Raw genomic sequence first — 24,770 nt, forward strand, 5'->3', positions numbered from 1 at the left:
TCTGGAAGGTGAGAATTAAGAGTCTGATGGTGATGCATTACGAATCAGAAGATAGCTCAAGGATTAAAAAGAAAGCGATCTGGCCGGAAACCTGAGACAGCGAGATAATGTGAGATGAAAATTATGGGTGAAATTTTGGCTTGTCTTTGGAAGTGTAGGAAGAAAGACGTGATAACAGAATGGGAGCAGGGTACTGGATGAAGATGCTGCGTGTGTGAAGGGTGTGGCACTAAAGGCAGAGAGAAGGGAATGGTTTGCGTGGAGTTATACACAGCTAATTGAGGTCAATGACAATCTTTTCACTGACTTAACTAAGTTTTGAGTGAATCTTAGGAGGAACTAGTGTTTAGGAATAGTAGAGAAGTAAGTGATTTCAATAAGAAGAAGGTAAGTAAGATAGAACTTTGTCTTCTCTGTTTTATATCAGGAAATTTACAGAAATTTACGTATTGTTTGTAGTTGGCACTATTTATTATTAAAATTGTTCTCTGTTTTTATACACATAAAGGATATATACAGTGGTTGTAGTTCAATTTAAGTCAGTGTAATGAATATGGTTTGTTCTGTCTGGTGGCTTGGTTTGCCCTACTTCGAGATTCAGTATTTCTGACTGACTCAGAACTGTCTGTCCTGTTTTTCTTCTTTGTTTCACGTCCTCTTAATTTCCAGTGTTTCATAGAGTCTCCTGTCAGCTGTTTGTTCATAGGTATTGTAAAAGTTAGGAATTCAGTCGATTCCCCCTTGATTTTACTCCCTGTTGACAACTGCTGCTGAACAGAAACTTTCCCGATCTGTAAGCAACGCAGTGCTTGTACCAAAGCAGATCACGTTACTGAAGCATGGCCACATGTGCAGCAGGGACAGGTGTTTTTTACTATGCATGTCTACTTCTAAATCTGTCAGTGGCAATATTAAAAACCACGTCTATAAATCTTTAACCTCTTGTGCTCATTGGAATTTTCTGAAAGCATCTTCTTCTTAATACTGGTATCACTAGCAGGGTACAGCAAAAATCCTTTCCTTAGATTGCTTTCCCATTAGAGGTATGTGCTCTCAAATAAAAGTAAAGAGATGTTTGTAGTTAATTGGTAGCCATTAGTTTTTTAATTGTTTTTGGATTTCATTGCAAATAAATTTTACCGTGCCCTGGGGTTTTATCACTGCTGACTTTAAAGTTGACAATATAAACGCTGCAGGGAAGAAACATCCCTAATGTTATACTTTGCATAGGAATAGTAGAAAATCATTGTATCTCTACTTGCTTTTGTTACTAGGTGGTGGTATTGCATATACCTCATCTAAAATGTGAACTATGAAGGTTAATTATTGTTGTTAGGTGAGATAATGTAAATTAATATGCAGCCAGATTCCTTTTTAAAAAAATAACCATTTGCCGTATAGCAAGTATCAATGTTTTGTGATTAAAGCATGCAGTTGTTTTGCTAGATTTGTTTATGTTTCCATGTGCCTCAGGATGACACAATCGATACAGCAGCATATAGGCTCTTCAGTTTATTTAAAGCTTCTGAAATCTTGCCTCATTATGTTTCTGACTGTCAGTGGATTGCCATTGCTTCTGTTTTTAAACTGTCACTTCCTTTTGTACAGACAATGGGATGAGCAGTTGGACCCTCGACTAAATGCTAAGCAGAAAGAGGCTGTTCTGGCTATCACTACTCCACTTTCCATACAACTGCCTCCTGTTCTTATCATCGGTCCCTATGGGACAGGAAAAACATTCACTCTGGCTCAGGCAGTCAAGCACATACTCCAGCAACAGGATACTAGGTGAGATGGGGCACTAAATACAGAATGATACGTGATTAGCAGAAGGTGTAATTTTTTTCTTTACTTAAATTCAAGCGAAAGATAGAAATACAGAATTTCTGTCCAGCTTAAAAACAAACAAGACCCAAGCCATCCGTCATTGTTTTGAATGATAAAGTAATTTTATAGTCTTAGCCTGTATTTTCCATTTAGAACAAAACTAATTAAAACTGACAGTATGTAGAATGACTGATTTGCTCGACATGGGAAGTTTTGCAGTGTTCTAGATAACAAAAGCTGTTCCTTACTTAAAATCAAGTCAAGATTAATAATCACAAAATAATTATTGAAGAACTGTTTGAACTTTAAATCTTTTTATAACTGAAGGGTTTGAGTTAAAGGGCTGAATCGTGCAAACTATGGTAGGTTAGTGACTAGTTTCATTAAGAAAAATGTGCAGGAAGATGGCCACTGTTTCCTTTTTTTTGTATTCTACTGCTTTGAATTGTTTTCTGTTTCTTCATTGCTTTTTTATTTGCACCATTTATTCCAGCAGGATTCTCATTTGCACCCATTCTAATAGTGCTGCTGATCTCTACATAAAGGATTATTTACATCCATATGTAGAAGCAGGCAATCCCCAGGCAAGACCTCTCAGGTATTTTTTTAAGGCTTCTTATGTATCTATAAAATACTATTCTTAAGAAAAGGTGTCTATAAAAAAGGTTAAAGAACTTTTAAAACATAAAAGCATATTGGCGTTACCAGCAGTGCTTTTAAAAACATAGACTAAAAGGAACGTGAAACATTGTCTACATAATTTTGGGTCATTTGTTAAGTAAAAATAAAGACATCCTTTTTTAAGCTTTTATTATTCTATTTGATAAATGTGTCTTTCCTAATGAGCAAACTTTTGATATGCTCCTCTAAAAGCTACTATGATAATATAAAATGAACTTTTAATTGTATTTTAATTCCAGAAAATTTTGACTCACATTTCTAATGATAATTTGGAAACTGGGGCTCCCCATCCCAGTGGGCTTTGGGAAGAAATTGGTGTCATAGGAGCTACGTATTTAGAGAATCATGTGAAAGTAGTTTGGCCTCTTCTGATAAGTCAGTTTGAAGTCATTGTGGTTAAATGTACTCACCTTCGGTGTTTTGGGGAAATTAGTTATGGAAAAAAAAATGAAGAGGAAGGGGAAACTTTAGGAACAAGGAGGGTCAACTTGCCTAGAAATAATTAAGGAGGGTTTATTTATGGGCAGAAACCCACTCCTTGGAGTATTTTGTGCAGTAATCACAATATATAATGTGTACTGCTAGCTCAACGTATGTTTTATTAAATTATGGGAATAATTTCCTGAATGCCAGTGGGTGAGTTTATGATATTACTGAGAAAATGACTCTGTATGTTTACTTGTTAGCTATTAAAAGCCATCGTGTACTTAAATTTTATGCAGTATCAGTAAAGCCAATGAAGTTATGTGAAAGGGCTGGATTTACAATGGGTATAAATTCTCTTAGGTTTGCTGGCTTTAGTTGCCACGTGCCATTGTACAGTCACAGGATCAGGCAAGGAAAAGGAGGCAGCTTGGTTTTGAAAAGTTACCTTATATTTTAACACAGATTGTCTCAAAGTGATTTGTAAACCGCTTTGTGATGAAAAGCGTAATGACGTCTGAATTTTGTATTGGGAAATAAATGTGCGTAATTGACACTTTTGGGAATATTGAAGGGTGATTTAACAGGGCAAGGAGTTAAAGACAGTTTTATAGTGATTGCCAGGTTTTTGCTACCTTCTTTTATAGCTGTTTTCAGATATATAGTCCAGTCTCAGAAATACTTATGAAAAACATCAAGAAGTGTGGGTTTTCTTCTTATAGTTAAGATATATATACGCACATCTTTGCCAAGAAAATTACAGTACGTAATTTAAGTCACTGAGTGTTTGAATTTAAGCCTAATTGTCATGGTATTTGTGATGAATCCTTCAGAAAGTGCTGCTGTAGATTGTAGAACACTGTTCAAATAGTCATGGTACTGCTGTGAAAAGCTAAAGTTCTAGAAAATGGGGAGGCATCTCTGGGATTGTGTGTATATATATATATATTTATGGAGCCACAATTATGTATGTTTTCAAATAACTTCAAAAATATTACATGTATTTGAAAAGCATATGTTGATCGAAATCTAATTGCATGTCGACCTGATCTGACAGGACTTAAAGGGTCTATTTATCAAAGCTTGAGCTATGTGAAACTCCAAGCATAAAATTGGTTATGGCTCTGTTACCTTGCTCGTTGACTGCTGTCAGGGTGTATTTTCAAATTAAAATCATTGCTGTTAGTTTAAAGAGGGTGCTCTGAGCCTCTTGCAATATTTTAGAGGAGACATCAAGTGGAGTAGCACTGTTGATTAGGAAAGCTAGATTCTGCTTACTGAGTTTGATGTGTTTCGAAATGGCTGAAAATGCCTTCTGATTTTTGTTTCCTTTTTCACTCTACCAGTGATGAGTTGGCTGAATAATGTCCTTGCTACAAATGTTTCCAAAGCTTAGTGGGGAGCACCATAATATTTATGTTGGTTTTGATGCCAGAAAGCTCAATTATTTAACATGGTACTAAGAACTTATATAAGATCTGTAAATTTCTGTGGGTAAGACATACACTGGGTAAATTATCCCGTCAATGATGTGACAGAAAAGTTTGAAGCCTAGAGTTTCCACAGAAATGAAGGCTTTTGTTGTAGATATTGTGATGCCATGTTAAGAAGTAAAGGTGGTTTGAATTCCCACATGAAATGCAGAGTCTGTGCGTGTTCACCCCGAATTAGGAGGTGCAGTGGATATATTCAGTGCTTTTGTTTGCAGAAGATTGAGACCTTCGTCTGTAACCAATGGGCTTTTCAGTTGGATGTGGTTCTCTGTGCATTTGCTAGGAATTTCACCGCTTGGGGTTTGGGTGAACCTAAGTAGTCAAGGTTTTAACTTCTCCAGAATTAAAGTCTTCATGTGAGGTGCGTGATATGAGAAAATACACTCTGTGGCTCGGTTTGGTTTTGTAGCTGCAGTTTTTGTTCATCTTTGTACCCGTAGCTGCACACTAGAGGAATTTGTTGCAGGTAGTAATGAATGTTTTGATTAGTAACTGCCTGACTCTGTTGGCATTCAGATGCTTTGCTTATGCAGGTATTAAGGTTGGAAGGTGTTTAGTCAGAACTTAAGGTTATCTTGCAGGATGAAATGTTATGATTTCTGTTAAGCTGGTAGAACCTATTTTTGTAATGGGCTGCTCTGTCTTTAAGGAAAAAAACTCTAATAATGAAATTACAGGAGATTTTATTAGCCTGAATTGCACCTAAGAAAGAAATCCGTTGTTCAGTGTGGCTTACTTATATCACGACATTTTCAAAGTAGTCACATCTGTCAGGTGTTTTTATGCCAGTGGAGAATAATATCTCTGGGATACCTTTTTGATCTCACATGAAAATAAACGAAATTAATGGGTAAGCAGCAATGCAGTTTGAAATTCTGTCAACCAATCTGTGAGTCACACATGGTTGAATTTTTCCAATAAGACAGTGCATGGTATAATAATGTCTAATAACCATAATATTTTGCATTTCAATAGCACCTTTCATCCAAGAATCTCAAAGTGCTTTACAAACATAAACTCACAATAAGCTCATTAATCCTCACAGTACTCCTGTGAGGTGGTGGGTAAGTATTGCCCTCAGTTCAGATGGAGAAACTAAATCGTTTAAAAACTGACTGAATGGCTGGAATAAATAAAGCAGGGGTTATCTTGCTTCTACTGCCTTATTCTAGCTATTAGACCATGACTTTGTGTTGTTACATTGATGTGATAAGAGTTTATCAAATAAAGCTTATCAATTTGATGGCCGATAAGAAATAAATATAGTGGGATGCTATTAGAAGGTTCTTGTTCTCAGAATGGCTCGGGAGCGTTTGGTTTGCTCGGGCATGGAACCCAGTCTTAGCTGGAGCTGTGTTTGCTCACGAAGTGTCAGTTTGGGTAGGTTGTGTTGTTAAGTTGAAAAGCCACTCAGAATACTGCACTGTGTTTGCACCTCTTTGCATTTCATTTTGGACTTACTGTCCAAAATGGATATTCACAAACTAAACTTCTTACACTCCTAATAAAATATAGGAATATAATTCTCCTAATTTTTTCCCTCATGTTATGTGGGACTGAGCAGTAAATTTCAAACGTGAGTGGACACAGAATATCCAAAGTCTAGCCAGTGCCGTTGTCTTTTGCACTTAGGTGCATAGTTACACTTTTTCAAGTACTTTATTGATGATTTGTAGTATGGGTGCAGGAGAGATTAATCATAAGAAAATAAATATAGAATAGATAAACCAAACAGCGTTAAATACCATATTTATAACTGAAATGAGTTTTAATTGTTTTATCTTAATTTGCTTTGGAAATAAAATAACTTTAATTCTAAATATTAATATCTGTACAGTAGTTTCCTGTAGTTTAAAGGTTCCACTTTGGATTCACAGTTCTTGGTACAGACGATAGTTTTGAGGAACATCGTGTAGGGAAGCCCTTTGACATCTTTATGCAGATCCTCAGCTGGTGCCGTGTATCTGTATCCCTTCGGTGGAGTTGTTTGTACTCTAGTTTCTGGGGCGTAGTCTCTGTCTTCCTCGTTCTTCTTCCATTTAGCTAGACTGGCTGTAACATTTCATCACTTTCTGAGAAAAATTCATCATTGATCTCATGATACGGTGGTTAAAACTCTCTGGTGTGTCATGGAGGGGTACTCGAAGCCCAGTGCTTTGCTCACAAAGTCCCAATATTTTAGACTGTAGACATCTTTTTTGGTGCTGTTTTCTCATTCTTTTATACACTGTATCATAACTATGGCCCTGCATGATAAAAAGCTAATATTTTTCCTGTTTGGTTCTTAGAAGACATATAGTGTGTGTAAAAGGAAGAACAGGATTTTATTAATGTCTTTTGAATTTTTTTTTCCCCAAGATCCCACGGCTGCTGTTGATTAAATGTGCAGATCGCTGCAGCTTTGTCACTTCCCAGACTATGGGCTGTATTTTTGTTTTATCTGAGGAGATATTTATTTAAAAGGAGTTTACTGATAGTTTACAATAAAATAGCCACTGATGCGAGGGTCACAGACCTTAAACATAGGAAGAATTTACAGACTTCCCTATGTGAATTAATCCTTGGTCACTCTTCGTGTGCGTAGTGTTGCACTGCAGCAAATAACGGAAGGAGAAATCCCAGGCATTTTAGCATGTGATTCTGCAGCGTTGTGATGTTTTGCTCCCTGAAGATTACTCTTATTTATCAGAAAACAGAACATTAGTATTTGAAATATTAAACTGTCAGTGTGTTCAAACTGTATAGAAAATAAGCCCTCTTTTTCTTTTCTAGGGTATATTTCAGAAATCGCTGGGTGAAGACTGTCCACCCAGTTGTGCATCAGTACTGTTTGATTTCAAGCACACATTCCACCTTTCAGATGCCACAGAAAGAAGACATTCTTAAGCAGCGAGTAGTAGTTGTTACTTTAAATACATCACAGTATCTATGTCAACTGGACCTTGAACCAGGTAAGATCATTTCTAAACAGGAAGCGTCCGTGCTTTGAGAATTATCTCCCTCTTACCAGTGTCAGTTCCTCACTTAATTCTTTGAACTGTTAAAAAATAAACAATGATAATACACAAATAAATGGTCTTCTCTCTTTTTTTTTTAATGAATAAATGTTTATTACAAAGCTGTTAACTGCTAGAATTCAAGTTAACTGTTTGCTTATTCTGTTTTCTCCTTATTTAAAAAAAAAAAGAAATAAAAAAAGCAGTACTATCTATGATCTGCTGTCTCTGAGATCCAAGAGGGAAAACTGTTTGAATATTATCCTCATTAAGGTCATTATTCAGTGGAGCATGTAAGCATAAATACACACAGAGAGCATTTTTCTTGTTTGGTGAATTGTTTAGCTTTGCAAACAACTCCCACACATGCAAACCCATGATATGTTAACGTGACACTTCTACGGTTGTTTTCTAAACTGAAATATATTAGACTGAGCGTATTGGGGCAGAGGCTGCTTAGGGTTTATTGTTTTCTCGATCTCCTAATAAAATCCATCTGCTTTTTGAAGAACGTGGAATTTCTTTACAGAAGTTAATTTTTTTATGGCTATGTTTAGGCGTTTGTTGCAGTGGAATAAAGTAATGCAGAATTTATGGTAAATATTTTCAGATCTTCTGATGGAGGCAACTGCTTTGTTTGGCAGTGAGCTGTGTACAGTCATGCCATAGTAATGTGTGCAGCTGTATGAAATTCATGTTTTCCAAAGAAAATTGTGACATTTTTATGTATATTATCTTAATCGGATGGTACATTAAGTCCTCTAGTACTTTGTTTCAAACTAGAATATATGTCAATATGTAAAACTACTTCTATTCCTATCCTGAATTTACATTTCATAAGATATAAGTCTACTGTGGCCCAGTTTTTTTCAAGTGCATGTTATCCAGCGCACAGTTCCCTCTCAAACAAACCTTTTAGTTCAATATTATCATAAGATTGAATTTAAATTTACCTTCAACTTCTTTTCCTTCTCCCCTCCAACATTCCTTAAAGCCCCTAACCAGCAAAGTGCTCAGGTAGGTGTGCAAATTTAATGGGAAATTTGGTATATCAGGTAGTTAATAGGACTTAAATACATGAGGAAGTCCTTTTCGTGGTCATTTTCCAAAGCTTTTCAGGCCTCATGGTGATGGAAACATTTTCAAATTTGAGAAACCTCCCAAGGCAGGTCTGCCAGGAGACTTTTTCTCTTGGTATAAGGAGAGCCCAGGTAAGATATTGGTTTGACTTCATGGATATCAGAAGAAAGACGTGGGTCTGTGGGTTACTGCTAATCTCGCTGGCAGTCAGTTGACTGCTGTTGGTCATGTAAGGGGTTTGGAAATTGCTTGTGTGGTCTCGAGGAGCTGCTAGAAATTAATTTGTATCAGACACACTGATTTTTTTTATTTTTTCTAGTTTTGGTTACTATCCGAATACAGAACTTCCAGTACATTTTCTTATATTATTATCACTGTTTATTTTATCATATTTCAAGTTTCATTTATTTGCTGATATCTGTGTTTTATAGGGTTTTTTACACACATTCTGTTAGATGAAGCTGCGCAAGCTATGGAGTGTGAAACTATTATGCCTCTAGCATTAGCAAATAAAAACACAAGAATTGTCTTGGCTGGAGACCATATGCAGGTAAGAGCTGTAGAATTTTTGAATGTAAGGTGCATATATATATAATGTTTGTATTTATATTTTTAAGGTATTTATCTACTCCAAATTTCTGTAGTATGTGAATACCTCATAAGCTGTAACATAGACTCAGAGTATTTCTGCTAAGTGAGAAAATGCTGTTGTCTTCGTTTCACTGTAAGGGAGTTGAAACACGAAGCATCTGAGTTGTCTAAGGTTACATAGAAAATCTGTGACAGGACAGACTCGGGCCCACTCAACCTTTTATTTGAAAAATCTTTTCCTCTCTCTTCCTCTCATCTTTGGTTCTGCTTTTCCTGCTCTAATAGATGATGCTTTTATGGTTAAACAAACCCAGCAGAAGTTTAATGTAATAGTAATGAGGCCCTTTGGGTTTTAGTTTTCCCAAAGACTTTCTGTTTAACCTTTGAAAATTATATCACAAATTTTCTCATTTTCTGATCTGTACTCTGTGGTGGCAACTGAACTCGAAAGTGCTTGTCTGAGTAGTAGTGTGATGTCACTCCAAACACAGGTTTGGTTGTGTTTGTGCCACAAAGAATAAAAATATTTAAGGGTTCTTCTCTCCTCTTTAAATGGTTACTGAAGGTTTTCTTGTTCCTTTAAGAACATCCTGATCTTTTGTCACCTTTACAGTAGGGATGGGCGTTTCTATGGAATAGCTGTAGTATACGTCTTCCAACTATGAATTAGAGTAATAGGAAGGTTGCATTTTTGTTTTGATGCAAAATACGTATTTTAGGAGCATGAAATTCCAACTCCACATATTTAGTTACATTTTCTTTGTATGTGTGTGTCTATTACAGCTCAGTCCTTTTGTCTACAGTGAATTTGCCAGGGAAAGAAACCTTCATGTTTCCTTGCTTGATCGGCTCTATGAGCACTACCCTGCAGAATTCCCATGCAGGATCTTGCTGTGTGAGAACTATCGCTCCCATGAAGCTATCATCAAGTAGGTGTGAACTTTTTCACTGTATCATGCTTTTCCGTGACTGGTGTGAATGAACAGAACAACTCTGAGCCAAGCACAACTGATTAATGAGGGAAGCATTCCACGTTTCTTTAATGAAATCTTAGTTAATTAGTAGAGTAATTCTTTGTTATGAAGTCGAAACTCAGTCTGCTAGAGGAGAAACCAGGAGTTCTGTTAGGTAGATGCATTACAGACCCCTCATTCAGGTGGGGTTACCTTGGCTGCAGGACTTGAGCTCTAAGCAGAAGAGGAGCTAATTTTCCCTTTTTAATCGTTTTGCAGGATATTCTGTAGGCTTTGTGTTTCTTTGAACTGCGTCAGGATTTTGTGAATTTCTGGGGTGGATTGTCTTGGAATGATAAGCTTTGTGCAATGTAAGGAACATATGGATAAACAACTATGAGCAAAATTTGACCTATTTTTTTCTGGGCATGTTTCTTTCCTGTTTTTTTTTTTTTTATTACTTCTGTCAAGACACATTAATCAGTGGGTTTGCATTTTTATGCTATGATAAACTAATGGCTGCTAGTGTAATGAGCTCATCCATGAGCTGTTCTGGAAAGAATAAGTGCAATCATGGGGAAAAATGCTAAAGTTTAAATCCTGGCTCAAATATGTACTGAGGAATATTATGTTGGTATCCAGTCACACTAATTAGGTTATCACTGTGTTCAAAGCAAAAGTATTTAAGCGCTCTGGGGAATCAAAAGTGAGAATGTAACTTACTTTGTTGCACAGCTTGATCTGTCTTCATTTTATGGGCTTTGTAATTATAGACTGAATGATGCTAAATTCCTTACACATTCCTTGAAATGGTAAGTTTGAAATGAGAGTAAATCTGAAAAGGAAGGGATTGTTTCAGCTTTTGGGTAGAGATCACTTCCATGAAATTTGCCTCAGAAGGATAATGACAGTTCACTTCAGCAGCTGGAGTTCAGACAGTGGGTTCCTGGAAGGATGCACTGTGTTGAATGCCAAGGTGTGCACTGCAGAATTACTGCTGGGGCCAGTCAGCTGTCTCGTGACAGTCCCATGTGCCTAATTCCACTGGCAAGTATGGCTGTTTGGAGAGAAACCTGCTTAACCACTCTGATGGTGGTCCATTTAGATTGTTTCAAGTCTCCTTTTTTCTATAATGTGGATTTTCTCCTGACAAATGGGACCATGGCACTTAGAAGTAAGTGAAGGAAGATGGTGCATGGTGGGCTCATTAATCATACCTACCTAACTGAAGTACTGGGACCAAGTGAAATTAAGGAAAGCACAAGCCATTAGTTCAGCCCGATTTTGGAGCTGCAGTTGGAAAAAACATCCTTGTAGAAAGGATGTTTTACTTTCTAATGAGAACTCATTACGAAGAATTAATTTGTAGAATAAATTGTTTGTTTTGCTCGCTGACAGTGGGTGAGCTGCTGCAACTCAGTCCACAGAAGAGTTGGGAATTCTGCAGGATTGTTCAGTGTAAGCCAGTTCTGGTCAATACCAAGTTGTAGTTTTTTGTTGATGATTTGGTAGCAGACTATCTTTCCCATGACCAGTTACTTACATTTTAAACTATGGTAGTTGGAAGCCTGGAAGAACTCAGTGGACCCACTGATTGCATGGTCTCCTGCTTGTATTGTCTTCATGTCTAGCTGTGGTCATGTTTCTACATCCACAGAGCTATACCAAAGAATGTTAAGGCTGGAGTTTAGCTCTGTAGTGCATCCAGTAGCACACAGGACTTACAGTCCTACTGATACTCATCCTACCAAAGCTATTCTTGCTGGCATTTTGTCTTGTTCCGTTTAATTTGCCTTCTTCCCTCCTGGTTTTCCCCATGAAAGGAGTTCTTTCCTCATTTCTTTTTCAGTCAGCCAGCTTCTGTAATGCCTGCTGCCAGCAGAGGAAGTGTATTCTGGTTGGGTTTCTGATGAGTAGTGACGTAGGCTGGAGTAGAAGTCACAGAGGAGAAGCTTGCTTGGAAGCTGAACGCTTGGCCTGTGTTGTGCTCAGTGTGCATGAAATCTTTAGTAAATATGTCTTCCAAGTTCAACAGCTCTTAACTCCTTGTCTAGCAAGCCTGGGGAGCAGCCTGTGCCAGGCAGCAAGTGTGCCTTTTGCCCAGTTTCAAGCCATCAGAACTTCTGAGTGAAACATGAGTGAGAACGTTAATAACTCTGTCAGGCTTTAGATTAGAAGGAAGTACTGCCTTTGAAGAAAAAGTGTTGGAAAAGCGTATTTTTAATGCTTTCTGCTCTGTCTGTAGCATGAAAATACCAGTTCAGAGAAATCACTTGAAGATGCCGAATAGCAGTTCTATTTTCCTTATGAACTAGTTTGTAATTGCATGTTTTATCAGTGAGCTCATATGTAGACTCCACATTTTATTCTGTTTTGCCTTGTTACAGTTATACATCTGAACTTTTCTATGAAGGCAAATTGATGGCAAGTGGAAAGCAGCCAGCACACAAAGATTTCTACCCTTTGACTTTCTTCACAGCACGTGGAGAAGATGTGCAAGAGAAAAATAGTACAGCTTTTTATAATAATGCAGAGGTAACTCTTCTTTGGCTTTATTCTTGATTATTTTCTTAAAGCTCCTCTCTCCCCAGATTTATTGGTTTATAAATATAAATTATAAATATATAAATATAATTGTCCCCTACTATGAGAACGGAACATTGAGTTTGCTAAACACGAAATAGCGAACGTTGCAATTGTAGTAAACATTTCCACCAATTTATCTTCTTTTTTCCTTTGCAAATGGCAAGCGGCATAGAGTTCTCTCAGGCTCATTCTTCAGGATGTCTTTCCTGATAATTTTTGTGACAGCCTGATGGATGTATCTTAGCAACTGAGAGTAACTGCAATTTGAAGTAAAACTTACATTTCTTTCACCGTTGTAGAAATGTTCCCACTCAGATAAGAGTCCTCTGGAGTAACATTTCATATTTGCTTTAATGTGTTGAGGATCAGTAGCTAACTGATCGTGTGCAGATGAGATTTTGTTCTCGGTCAGAACCTATTCTGAATATGCTTGTTTCACATAGATTTATTTTTATTCTTCAAAAATTACTTTCATTCTTTTTCATTCCTTCCCTAGAGTTGAAAAAACCCAGAACCCACAAAACCAAATATCCCTCCCCTCTCCCTGACTCTTGACCCAACTCTTCCCCCCCGGCCCGAGAAAAGGTGCCTTTAAAAATGACCTTCACATTTGAAGAAAAAACAAATATCACTAATTTTCTTAAACTTATGAAGAATTTTAACTGAAGTGAGGTTGCCGTTTAGCAGCAGTGTTTGTTACGAAGCTCTGCAAAGCTGTCTGTGTTTCCCCTTGTTTATCATGTGCATCAGATGACCTGCACCAATTTTTAACCTTTTTGTTGTTATTACGCCGCACTTGTTATGCGTTCTTTACTGTATTAAAATCTCTACTTAAATAAGAAGCTCCCATGACTTGTGGACACATCACTGAAAAAGACTGAGGGCACCTGACTACTTTCATTAATCTACTTGGATTGCTTTGCCATTTAAAAGAAGTTGTAAAAAACCTAAAAATATCTTCAGTGGCCGAGTAACTGTCTGAGAATTGTGAGTCATTAATAGCTACAGGCAGAAGTGAAGGACAACAGCTGCTTAAACACCAACATGAAAAGCTGACATTCAGATGATGAGGGAGATATTTGCTGCGTGATCCCTAATGGACGTTTGCATTGGGGCATCTTATGGTTCATTGGTGCTATATTAATTATTAATCTGGAAAATACGGTTTCCCTTTATGGCCTTAATTCTAAAATTTCCTCATATGGTGTTAATTCCAAATACAATTCTGGAAGCGATATACTTTCAGAGAAGCTTGATAAAATACCTGAAAAGATCGTTGTATTTGTGCTACGGTTTCTATAGATACCAAAGTTTATTCCGATCTCCTTTCTCAGTAGAACTAACTTTTAAAGACAAGAATTTATGTTGCGAAAGTTTATATTCAGGACTTTCTCAAAAGCAGCCATGTATTTTGCTGCCCTCTGAAGATCTGTAATATCAAAAAATAAACTGTGACTTAGTAAGGATTGACAGATCTTTTTTCTTTATTAGTTTCCTCCTGATTTTTTTCCTAAGTTCCTGATTTTCTGAATTATCTGTTCCAGCTTAGATCAAGTTTAAAAAAAAACTTCTTAAATGAGAATGTGTGCCATTGTGATTTATATCACTTTTCTTGTTTCTGAAATGTCCACAAAAGTTCCTTGAATTCCCACTTACCAGTTTGAAGAAGAGATGATACATAAACAAAGAGCATTAAATTCCTTCTTCCCACAGCCAAAGAGAACTGGAAGAACAGGGAGAAGCAAGTTCAGAATACTTGAGGTTCTTTTGGGAAAGACCATTGATGTACTTCCATTGAGAGGCTGAGCTTGCACTTGTGATGCCATGAGAAAACTGACTTTGTAGAATCATAGAATAGTTTGGGTTGGAAGGGACCTTAAAGATCATTTAGTTTTGCTTCCCCTGCCATGAGCAGGGACATCCCACTGGCTCAGGCTGCCCAAGGCCCATCCAACTTGGCCTTGAACATCTCCAGGGATGGGGCAGCCACAACCTCCCTGGGCAACCTGGGCCAGTGTCTCACCGCTCTCATGGTGAAGAAATTCTTCCTAATGTCTAATCTAAGTCTGCCCCTCTCCAGTTTATACCCGTTCCCCCTGGTCCTATCCCCACAAGCCTTTATAAATAGCCCCTCTCTATTTCAAGCACGATAATTCATCAATTATCGCGCTTTAAATAGCTGGATTGATATGTATTGAACGACATAGTGACATTTATTAAGTGACATATTGAATGTAAGCGCTAAAAGACCCCAAACAAACCCACATATATTCCATAAAGTTATTCAGGAATACCATCATAGAGATGAACTGGCAGGTGATGGGTAACCTGAAACTCCTGATGGTATCCTTTGGAATGGGAAGTGACTGCGTGCAGGCTTACATATTCTCTTTGTAGTGATATAAAACTCTAATCTGACACATATAAAATACAAAATGAAAGTAAAATGCAGAATAAAAATAAAATAAGGCCTATTTAGGCAGTATATTTACTTATGGAAAACAGATAAAGTGTGATAAGAAAGGTCTTACTGCACTTGACATTTTCAGAAGAACGTAAGCATGAAAATTGAGGTTATTAATATAATTTCCAAGCTTGTACTTTAAATGTGACATTTTTTGGGGCAAACTTTTATTTCAAGATGAAAAAAGGTACTGTGTAGTTAATACACTGATTTAATATGTGATATTTTAGAGTATCACTATAGACTACGATGTTATCATTGCTTGTTCAGTACAGCTACGTAATACTGTAACATTTAAATGTTTTAGAGCTTTAAAATTCAAATTCTCTTTTCATATGAAAGAATGATCTTCAATGGAGCATACTTTTACAAATTCTAACATTCTTTTAAGGTGTTTGAAGTAGTAGAGCGTGTTGAAGAATTGAGAAGAAAATGGCCTGTTGCCTGGGGCAAGTTGGACGATGGCAGTATAGGTGTCGTAACACCGTATGCTGATCAAGTGTTCAGAATTCGGGCTGAGCTTCGGAAAAAAAGACTGTCAGATGTCAGTGTGGAGAGAGTGCTAAATGTTCAGGGTAAGTAATCTATAGTGTTATTTGTAACTCTAATTTCTGTTGTAAGGGGAAAAACAGAATAACAAATAAAAATGTAACAATGCTTTAGCCTCAAAATGTCTTACTGATTTTTGCATTGGTAGAACAGACTAAAAAGGGGTCCACAAATCTAGGTATTTGTTCCTGGAATCCCATTGGTAACAAGAATTTTGTGTAGGCATTGCCTGTTGCTAGGTTGCGGTTTTAGTCAGTAATAAACAAAGGAAGATAATAAAGTGACTGAGTGACAGTGAGTGGTGTGTGCTGTTTTTTCATGCAGATATTAATATAGTTGAGAAATTTATAAATATGAAACAAGAATGTCCAGAACTTTCTTTTTTAAGGTCGAATAAATAAATATAAGTTTTGTTATTGGCTGATTAGCAACGTTATAAAGGTATTTAGCATTTCAGAAAGTTCTGGAGTGATTGTTATCAAGATGAAAAATAATTTTTTTAAAGAGGGAATATTCTTGTAATAGAATATGCTATTTATAATGTATCTTTTAAAATTTTTATATATCTTATTAATAATATCTTATTATTATTGCATAAAGCTCTTCATGCGAAGGGTAGCTGTCAATTCTTCAGAGTATCTAGGTGTGAGAAGCTGGCTGGCAAGTGCACCGGTCAGGTTGTGTTACTGGCAGAAATACCTACGGTATCTCAGACGTTTGGTTTTTGTTTCATTTTAGGAAAACAGTTCAGAGTTTTGTTTCTCAGCACAGTACGGACACGGCATACGTGCAAACATAAGCAAACACCAATTAAAAGGAAAGAGCAGTTACTGGAGGATTCAACAGAAGACTTGGATTATGGTTTTCTGTCTAATTACAAACTTCTCAACACTGCCATTACAAGAGCACAATCCTTGGTAGCTGTGGTGGGAGATCCAATTGCTTTGTGTTCCATTGGAAGATGCAGGTACTTTATATATGTTCCTTAGTTAATCAGGGCTCAAGATTCTAGAAAACATGTTTATCTATGGCTGATTGATTCAGTAAAATGGTGGATGTTCTTCTAGGTGACAAGTAAGACACAATGTATTTAAATCCTTAAAGTGACTGTGTAATGAAATTGAAATTCTTGACATTTATATCTATAGAGTTGTAGTCCCAACTCTTGCAGAGGCTGGAATCTGCAGATGTGATTTCAGCTTGTCCAAAGTGTGCTGCTGAAGCTCACCCCTCAGGCCGAGCAGGCACAGTTGTAGCTGTGTGTAGACTGAGCAGTGTCGCTCTGTGCTACAGTAATTCCTGTGATGCCATCTTCCAAGTCTCCTCTGGATCTGGAAGAGTGCAGTTGTGCGAGGGCCGCTCTGTCCATTGAGCAAAACCCTTGCTGACAGGGAAGAGCATCTGGCTTTTCATTTGTTCTGTTTTTTTTGTTGTTCTGGTTTTACATTCTTATCCAGAAGTCACAGTGTCACCATGTGTGACAACCTTCAGAGATAGGTGCGAGGTATCCACCACCTGATTGTTGATAAGCAATCTGTGCATGTATTTATAGTTGCTTTAAGTTTTGCCTGACAGTAACAATTGCAGGTGCTTAATTTTATTTTTAGTGGTTTCTTTTTGGTGTAATGCTTACAATTTTATGAATAAGTAAAAGTAATACGTAATTTGAGGTTAAAAATTGTGGTGTAATGTAGTATTTTAAAGTTGAATAATATGGTGGTCATATGAAGGTAGAAGACTTGAAAACCATTATTTATGTTTTTACATGTCTTCATAGCAATAGGAAAAAACTCATTAAGAATTGAGTGTAATTACTTTTTATGGATTTAAATGAAGAAATGTGAAAAATGCTGGGAATTGTAAACACTGATGTTAAGGATACCAAGCTCTTGTTCTTCAAAGGTTTCTTCTTTGATGGAAGAGCTGAAATGTTGAGATGATCAGAGATAAACCCTGGGGCTTATTTCTTGGAGAAGGGAAAGACTGCACTTGACTACATTATTATGTACATACACAGCTAAAAATACGGGTATTACTCAGTTGTTATACCTACACTGTATTCTGCTTTCTTGAGCAGTGTTCTTCCACTGTATTGAAAATGAATGTCATTTTCAAAGGTAGAATTGAAAAACCCAAATGGAAACCAAACCTTTGTTTACTGCATTTGTGACAGATAATCTGAATTTAACCACTTATCTGCTGGTGACGCGTCAAGAGTCACAAATACAGTGATCTGCTCTGAACTGCTTATGACATCTTATTAAAAGAGAAAGAATGGTTGTGGTTTGATTTCAGTTTTCCTGTTACCTGCTCGTTTTTTTAAGACATGATCTGGTTTATGTAGCGCTCTGTTGAGAAAGAGCTCTGTGCCCTGTGAGCACTCAATCCACAAACAATGTCTGGTACCATCTGCCAATGCAGTCTCCACTTCGTCAGCTGCAGAGATCCATGACTTAGCTGTAAAGCTTGCTGTGCTGTGCCCACTGAAATTCCTTTTACTGCTTGTTCAGAAATTACTCTTAGTTGATGAATTTTGCTTCTCTTCCCTACAGTGGTTTGCGATGTGCAGTGCTACCTAAGTCAGAGTTAGTTAGTCCCTAGTTAGTCTAGCTAGCACTTAGGACCGTATTGGTTCTCTAACCATCTGTTTAAATGCAGCTGTTGTTGGAGATGACCATGTCTCTTGGTCTGTCTAAATCCCAGTGAGGACGACAATCTCTGGAATTTTCCCATAAGCTTGAGTGGTAAGGTTTTAATTTAGATACCCAAATGGGACCCAGTTTTCAAACGTGGGAGCTCATCAGTTTCTTCAAGTATGGCTCCTTCACAATATCTGAAATAGGGCATCCAAAAACTCCCTGAAATAAAAGCATAGGCTGCCAGCACGGAACATAACAGTCCTGGCAGTTAGGGACTGAGTTTGCCTTTCGAAGGCCAGCAGCTGTTTATATACTTATGGGTGTTCAAAATTATAAAACAAAAAGATAATTAAGAAACAAGGAGCACTGGAGCTTTATTAAGACGTATCTCAAGCTTTCCCTTCAATACGCCATTGTCTTGTTTCACTGAATAATTGAACATTCACTCTTTGAAAATAGTGCTGGAGGGGCTCAGGCGTGCTGCTAGGAAGATGGTTCTTTTTTAGTACAACAGGAGTACAGAAGTCTGAAAGAAGTGACATTTCGTTAGGAAAAACAGACCTCAAAAAAGTTTAGAGAGTACTTGAATTTTATAAATATTCTAATACCTGTCAAAATGAGTCAGGGCTCTGTAATGGTAGTGGTAGGGAGCTTTGTGAAGTATGCCCAGGGTAATCATTACATTTCTGTGTGTTCCAATCGGACCAGACAGGGCTGTTTTTGGCAGACACTCCCTTTAAACTGCAGAGCACACTGTAAGACAGAGACAGCGGTATTTTATTCTCTGTTCTTACACCCCAGTACAAGCGTTCCATGTGTAGAGAGACTGCTTGGGGCATTTTAAGCAAAAGTGCTCAGTGGATTTGTGGTACTTGGCAGTAGATTTGGTGACTGGATTGACTGATCAGAGGGATTTCCATCATTAAAGCTTCCCAGTGAAGTGTTTCATTTTGGTTTTTAATCCTCACTTAAAATCTTGCAAGATATATTTGCCTTACAGCATAATGCACAAAAAGGGCCATCTTGCTGCTTGAATTTTAAAAGAGCATTTCTTGCCTCTATGAAATCACAACAGAAGATGGTCTTTTAGGGAAAACGATTTTGAATTCTTAAATACATCAGTAATATTACAGTATTCTTGCAAGAAAGGCATTTATTTTATTCCACAAAGGGCAGCTACTCAGCAAAATGTGATACCACTGTTAAAATTAGTGTGCAGCAATGTCACATTCTCCCAAGTTTTGGGGAGATAATACTGAAATAACAGTGCTTGCTTATGGGCGAGAGCCTGGGACTGGAGGGTGAACTGGAATGAGTTTAGTCAAGCACACCTTTAAGATCATTGTCTTTTTAATCCTTTTTTTCAATAGCTTTCATTACTTGTGATTTTTGGAACAAAGTCAGCTCAATCGGTTTTTATAAAGTGACATCTTCAGCTCTTATTTAAATGTCTTTTAAGTTTAAGTAGCTTCACCCAAAAAAGTTCCTTTGAGGTTAAAGAAACCAATAGAATCATCATAAGCATAAGCTTTTTGTACAGTTCCTGCTGTGGATGTTAAAAATGTAAAGGCTTTTTTTTTAAAAAAGCAATAGAAAGACATCATGAGAATACAGAAGACAGGTAGGAATGTTCTTTTATTACATGGTTTAAATAACCCCTCCGCCCTTCAAAAGGTTGGATACAGAATTTTCATAAACAAAGTCATCTGTCACCTGATAGTTGTCTTGGTGGCTTGAAATTTCTTCTATGAGTTGGAGAAATATCTGACACGCAGTAAAATTTACGGTTTTATTTGTTTTCCACCGGAGGATCTCAAAGACCCTCTAGATACTCCTGACATGTTAATCTTCATGTGACTCTGAAGTGTTTCACGAGAGTAGTTTTGAGGGTATATCTCAACTCTGGTTTTATATTTCTGACGCTGGAATTGAATGATCTGCCTAAATTCATAGTATCTTTTTGGCATCTTCAGGGACTCTGAATCTGACTGTGATTCTTTGAGCTTTAATAAATTCCATAAATCACATACTTTCCAGAATTTTAAGCACTGTGTTCACCATCTTTGCTCTCCTAGGAAAAAACTTCCAAGCTAGACCTGCTCATGACATTATTATTAAATATGACGTACAGCCAGAGCTCCGATCTGATACTTGTGGACAGACCCACGTGTCCATTTTAAATGACTGGGGAGCTTTGTGTTATGCTGTGGGGTTCAGATGTGTGGGTCAGGTTGCAGAATGGATGACTTAGTGTGTCAAATGAGCATACAGGAAAAATAAGAATGCTACACAATTATGTTAAATCTCGGCCACCGAGTCTTACTTCTTTTTATTGTTTCTAAAAATTTTTTCCATAGGAAATTTTGGGAAAGGTTTATTGCCCTGTGTCATGAGAATGAAAGTCTCCATGGTATCACATTTGAACAGATCAAAGCTCAGTTGGAAGCTTTGGAGTTAAAGAAAACTTACGTGTTGAACCCACTGGCTCCCGAGTTTATCCCCCGAGCGCTTCGGCATCAACATTCAGCGAATACCACTAAACAGCAACAGTCACCACCAAAGGTAAAGCTTTTACCGATGATGAATTTTGTCAGAAAGTTAAAGTGAACGTAGAAATGCCTTTTGAGAAATGATGTAAAAGGTTTATGGAACAAGCTGTTGTTTTAAAATGGCATCAATGCAATCAGGTGTGAATGCAAATTCCAGAGGGATCCTCAGCATTTTCAAGCAAGAGCTCTAGGCATGTATTTAGCAATATAGCTTGGGGTTGTCCAAACCTTCCGTACTAAGATGTGTAACTTGTGTATCTCTGTCTTGTTCATTGACTCTGTTGCAATGACCCTGATAAACTTCCACCATGGATCTTGGCCTCGATATTTAGATAAGCCAAATTAAACCCTCTGAACAAGAGGCAATCCCTATCCCAAGCAGCTTGTGCTCTGACCGTACCCTGAGAAACAACAGGTTGGTACAGACAGTGTCGAGGGCTATAAGGAAGAGACAAAATAATAGTCAGAAGTCATTTAGTTTGAATTAAAAATCACATTTAAAATTCAGGGACTTATGTAACATACATGTTTGATTTAATTAAAAGTATGTTGTAAACCAGTATGTTGCTCGGACTAGCTCACTGATAATGTCCTTCAGAGGACCAGATTTCTTTAACACCAAGAGGGCAGAGAGATGCAATTACCATTCACTGTAAAAGAAGACATGACAGGACATACCTTCCTTAGGATGATAAAGAAGAATATGAAATTATTGAGCTTTTTGGGGGAGTGATATATTAGTAATTAATTCTATTTTGATAGTTCCTTGTACTTCATTTCAAAATCATTTGAGTTATAAGTTAATAGAATTGTGTTCAGGGATGCAACTAAAATGCAGGTTGTCAGCTTTGTGATGAATTCTGTTGTATGAGAAGGAAGAAACTGATGTATTTTCCATAGCTTTACATTTTGGTTGCAGGCTGTATCGTTTAAATGAAATTTTTACGACAAGATTTTTAACTTTAACAGTACAAAAAGGAAAGCCTTCCCTTTGGCAATTCTTCCCAAAAGAGCGCTTGTAAGTGAGAACATTTGGTTTCTTCATCAAGATGCATTACTTTCTGAAACAAACACCAGATTTCTAAAGCATCTCGTCGTGTGTCAAAACACTAGGCTAACAGAAAACCGTGAATTAAAAAATTATTGTCTTTGTCATTGCTGCACTGTCGCTTTTCATGAGTGCTTCAGCCTTGAATGCATTTTCTTTAATAATAGAACATCACTGTTAATATTTTTGTTCCCTCAAATGAAAGAAAAATGTTGGAAAATGCAGGTATAGTACATTAGAAAAAGGAGGATGGGGGAAGCGAGAGTCTTGTGAATAGACGGTTTCGTGTATTTCCTTCCAGTTTGTTAGTAAACCAAGCGCTTGTGCTGTAGAAATCAGAAGAGACGCTTTCAAACTGCCAGCACTGTATTTTCAGTTCAATATCTGAAGTGTTTTAACCACCTATATCATAATTATGATGAAATCTCTTCCCTTTGAATACAATTGACAGCTAGCATGTGCGATAACAGAAATAAGGCAAGCAGGTAGTACTCAAACATACACAGAAAATGGCTGTGATAAGCGATATATTTCCCTTTGCTCGAGTTTTAAAAGCAGCTGGTTAGCTTTGCTTAATTTAGACTGCCTAAGTACAATATTTAACATGAAAGATTAAAAAGCTAGTGCTGCTGAAAAAATGAGAACAGCCTCTGAGGCTGTATTTTCTGGTGAGTTTATGGACATCTGTGCAGGTCAGGGCTTGTTTTTTCACAGGTGGTGAAAAGTGATTTTGTAAAAAAGGCACCTTCTTATTCAGCAGAATTAGATTTTCTTAAGGAGGTTAAAAACCTCTTTGCTGTTTATTTTTTTAAAGAAACAGTATTTTGGTCCTGTCGCTCTGAGAAGCAGACGGCGAATATGGAACTGGCTGGCTGTGGGCTGCTGTGCGGCGCGGCAGCCCTGGCCGAGGGCGTCTGCCTTCACCTGTGTTTGCGTGGCTTGGCTGGGATGTGCGAGTGTGGAAGGAGAGGCAGAGCTGGACAGGCACAGCCTTTCTTAAAGGCGATGATGTGGAAATGAAAAGTTTTCAGAACTCCCACAAGGTAGTTAGTGTACAGTAAATAAGGCTCTGAATTTTACAGCTCTGCCTACCTCCCGCTCACTGCCTGTGCTCCAGCTTTTCGGCCTGGATTCAGGCACTTAATTGGGACCCATCGTCATCCTAGATACTGCGTACAGTCAGTGGGTACCACGGGGCTGATTAAGTCTCTGGAGGATACAGTCTTCTCCTGTCTGTTGATTAAAGTGGGATCCTAGGAGTGACGAGGGTGTTACCTGCCTCAAGTCACCTAAATCTTGGTCTGAGTTTCTTCTGAGTGCCTTTACATAATGTGGATTTTTATACTCTGAAGGTGGAGCAAGGTTTTAGAGGAGACTACTTGTATCTGTGCTCTCAATTGCCATCAGTTAAAGTGTGGGTTTAAGGTGTTCTGTAGATGGGTACCTTGATCTGGAAATCTTTGAGAAACTGCAATGGTTAAGTCATTAATAGACTTCTATAAAGTCATTAAGCCATCAAAGCTATTAAAAGACAAAAGAAAGCCAGCATCTTACTTCTCCAGCTTACAAATGGCCCCAGTCGACTTGTATTTACCAGTCTGGTACTGTTACATGCTGAAGGTACTGTTTGAGAGGACAGCTATTCTTACGAATTTATGTAATTGCTATTTCAATTCTAAAAATACAACACCCATGAAATACAAGTGTGGTAGGTAGAACGGAGATTTGTTAGACCTCTGCACACACGGCTTGATGCTAACTGACAGCATAACAGATGCAGAAATGCCTTGTACTAACCATGAGTGATTAAGGCATGTAGCTGCTTTACATTTTTAGATTGAATCTTGCTCTTGTTAGCGATTAAACAGGTTTCTTTTGCTTAAGTACTGCAATGAAGGGCAATTATTATTTTATTTTTCAATAATTCATGTTTGAAACGAGAAGAGAATTCAGAGACCAGTTCTTTAGTCTGGTTTATGCATGAGTCAACATTGTCAAACAACCTGTCTTTGTACCCTGACTAATTTGTTCAGACTGCTGGAAAACTGCCTAGACTTATCTCCTGGGCAAGAAAACTTTTGCAGCATCAAAGGGGTTTTAGGTTTATTTTATATATGTGAATATACTCTAGGTCCAGATTAAGTAAGGTATTTGTATCCTCCAAAAGACTTAAGAGCACACGGACATTTGAATATGTGCTTACAGTTTATGAATATTAACTAATTAGTTGATACTGTTAACTCATGATCATGGAGGAGGGGTAGCTCAGTTCTGTTAACCTCATTTTCTAATGTACAATTCACCAAGCGAAAACAGTTTCCCCAAGGTACTCTGGTTCTTGACTCTCCTATGTTGTGCTTTTGGGGGAGCAGTCCTGAAGCAGATACGTGAGATGGGACAGGGCAGCAATATCTGATGAGACTGGGTGACCGATTCAGTAAAACTGGTGGCAGCTACTTTGTCTCCAAGGTTCTTGAATTAAACACCGGAGAAGAAAATGTATCATGCTTTCACTAAGAGCTGCCATGGAAGAGGGTTCTGAGGGTTCTGTTAGTACTGGTGATGTCTCTAAACGAAGTGAGACACTGGGAAAATATAGTTGAAGGTGTCCCTGCTCACTGCAGAGCGGTTGGACGAGGTGGCTTTAATGGTCTGTTTGAACCCAAACCATTCTCTGATTCTAAATAACATGGTGAGAATGGTGACTCGGAGGAGCTTGCTTTAGCTCTGCTTACATCTGTATACAGGCCTTAGGGAAGAGTTTCCCTGAGGGACTGGAAGTGACCCACTGGTTAATTGAATTAGTGATGTTTAGTGTCCAGCTTCATGAATTCATAGTCATGCGATGGAACTGGACAGTTGAGTGTGTAAGAATAAAATGCGGACTAACT

General features: G+C 37.7%; 1 protein-coding gene across 4 annotated transcripts in view; it reads left to right on the top strand.

The window, feature by feature from the left end:
- Positions 1–24,770, top strand: part of HELZ (helicase with zinc finger) — an 87,792-nt gene that overhangs the window by 45,798 nt on the left and 17,224 nt on the right. For 3 of the 4 annotated variants that reach the window (XM_054083153.1, XM_054083155.1, XM_054083156.1), the window contains 9 exons: positions 1,609–1,788; positions 2,321–2,425; positions 7,197–7,375; positions 8,932–9,050; positions 9,875–10,020; positions 12,432–12,579; positions 15,486–15,669; positions 16,382–16,610; positions 20,640–20,844. In XM_054083153.1, coding sequence (XP_053939128.1) covers positions 1,609–1,788; positions 2,321–2,425; positions 7,197–7,375; positions 8,932–9,050; positions 9,875–10,020; positions 12,432–12,579; positions 15,486–15,669; positions 16,382–16,610; positions 20,640–20,844 — 1,495 coding nt within the window. The remainder of the gene's footprint in view (positions 1–1,608; positions 1,789–2,320; positions 2,426–7,196; positions 7,376–8,931; positions 9,051–9,874; positions 10,021–12,431; positions 12,580–15,485; positions 15,670–16,381; positions 16,611–20,639; positions 20,845–24,770) is intronic. The other variant, XM_054083154.1, reaches the window with a different exon arrangement.

This window comes from Cuculus canorus, chromosome 18 (genome assembly GCF_017976375.1).
Source record: "Cuculus canorus isolate bCucCan1 chromosome 18, bCucCan1.pri, whole genome shotgun sequence".
Lineage (NCBI taxonomy): Eukaryota > Metazoa > Chordata > Aves > Cuculiformes > Cuculidae > Cuculus > Cuculus canorus.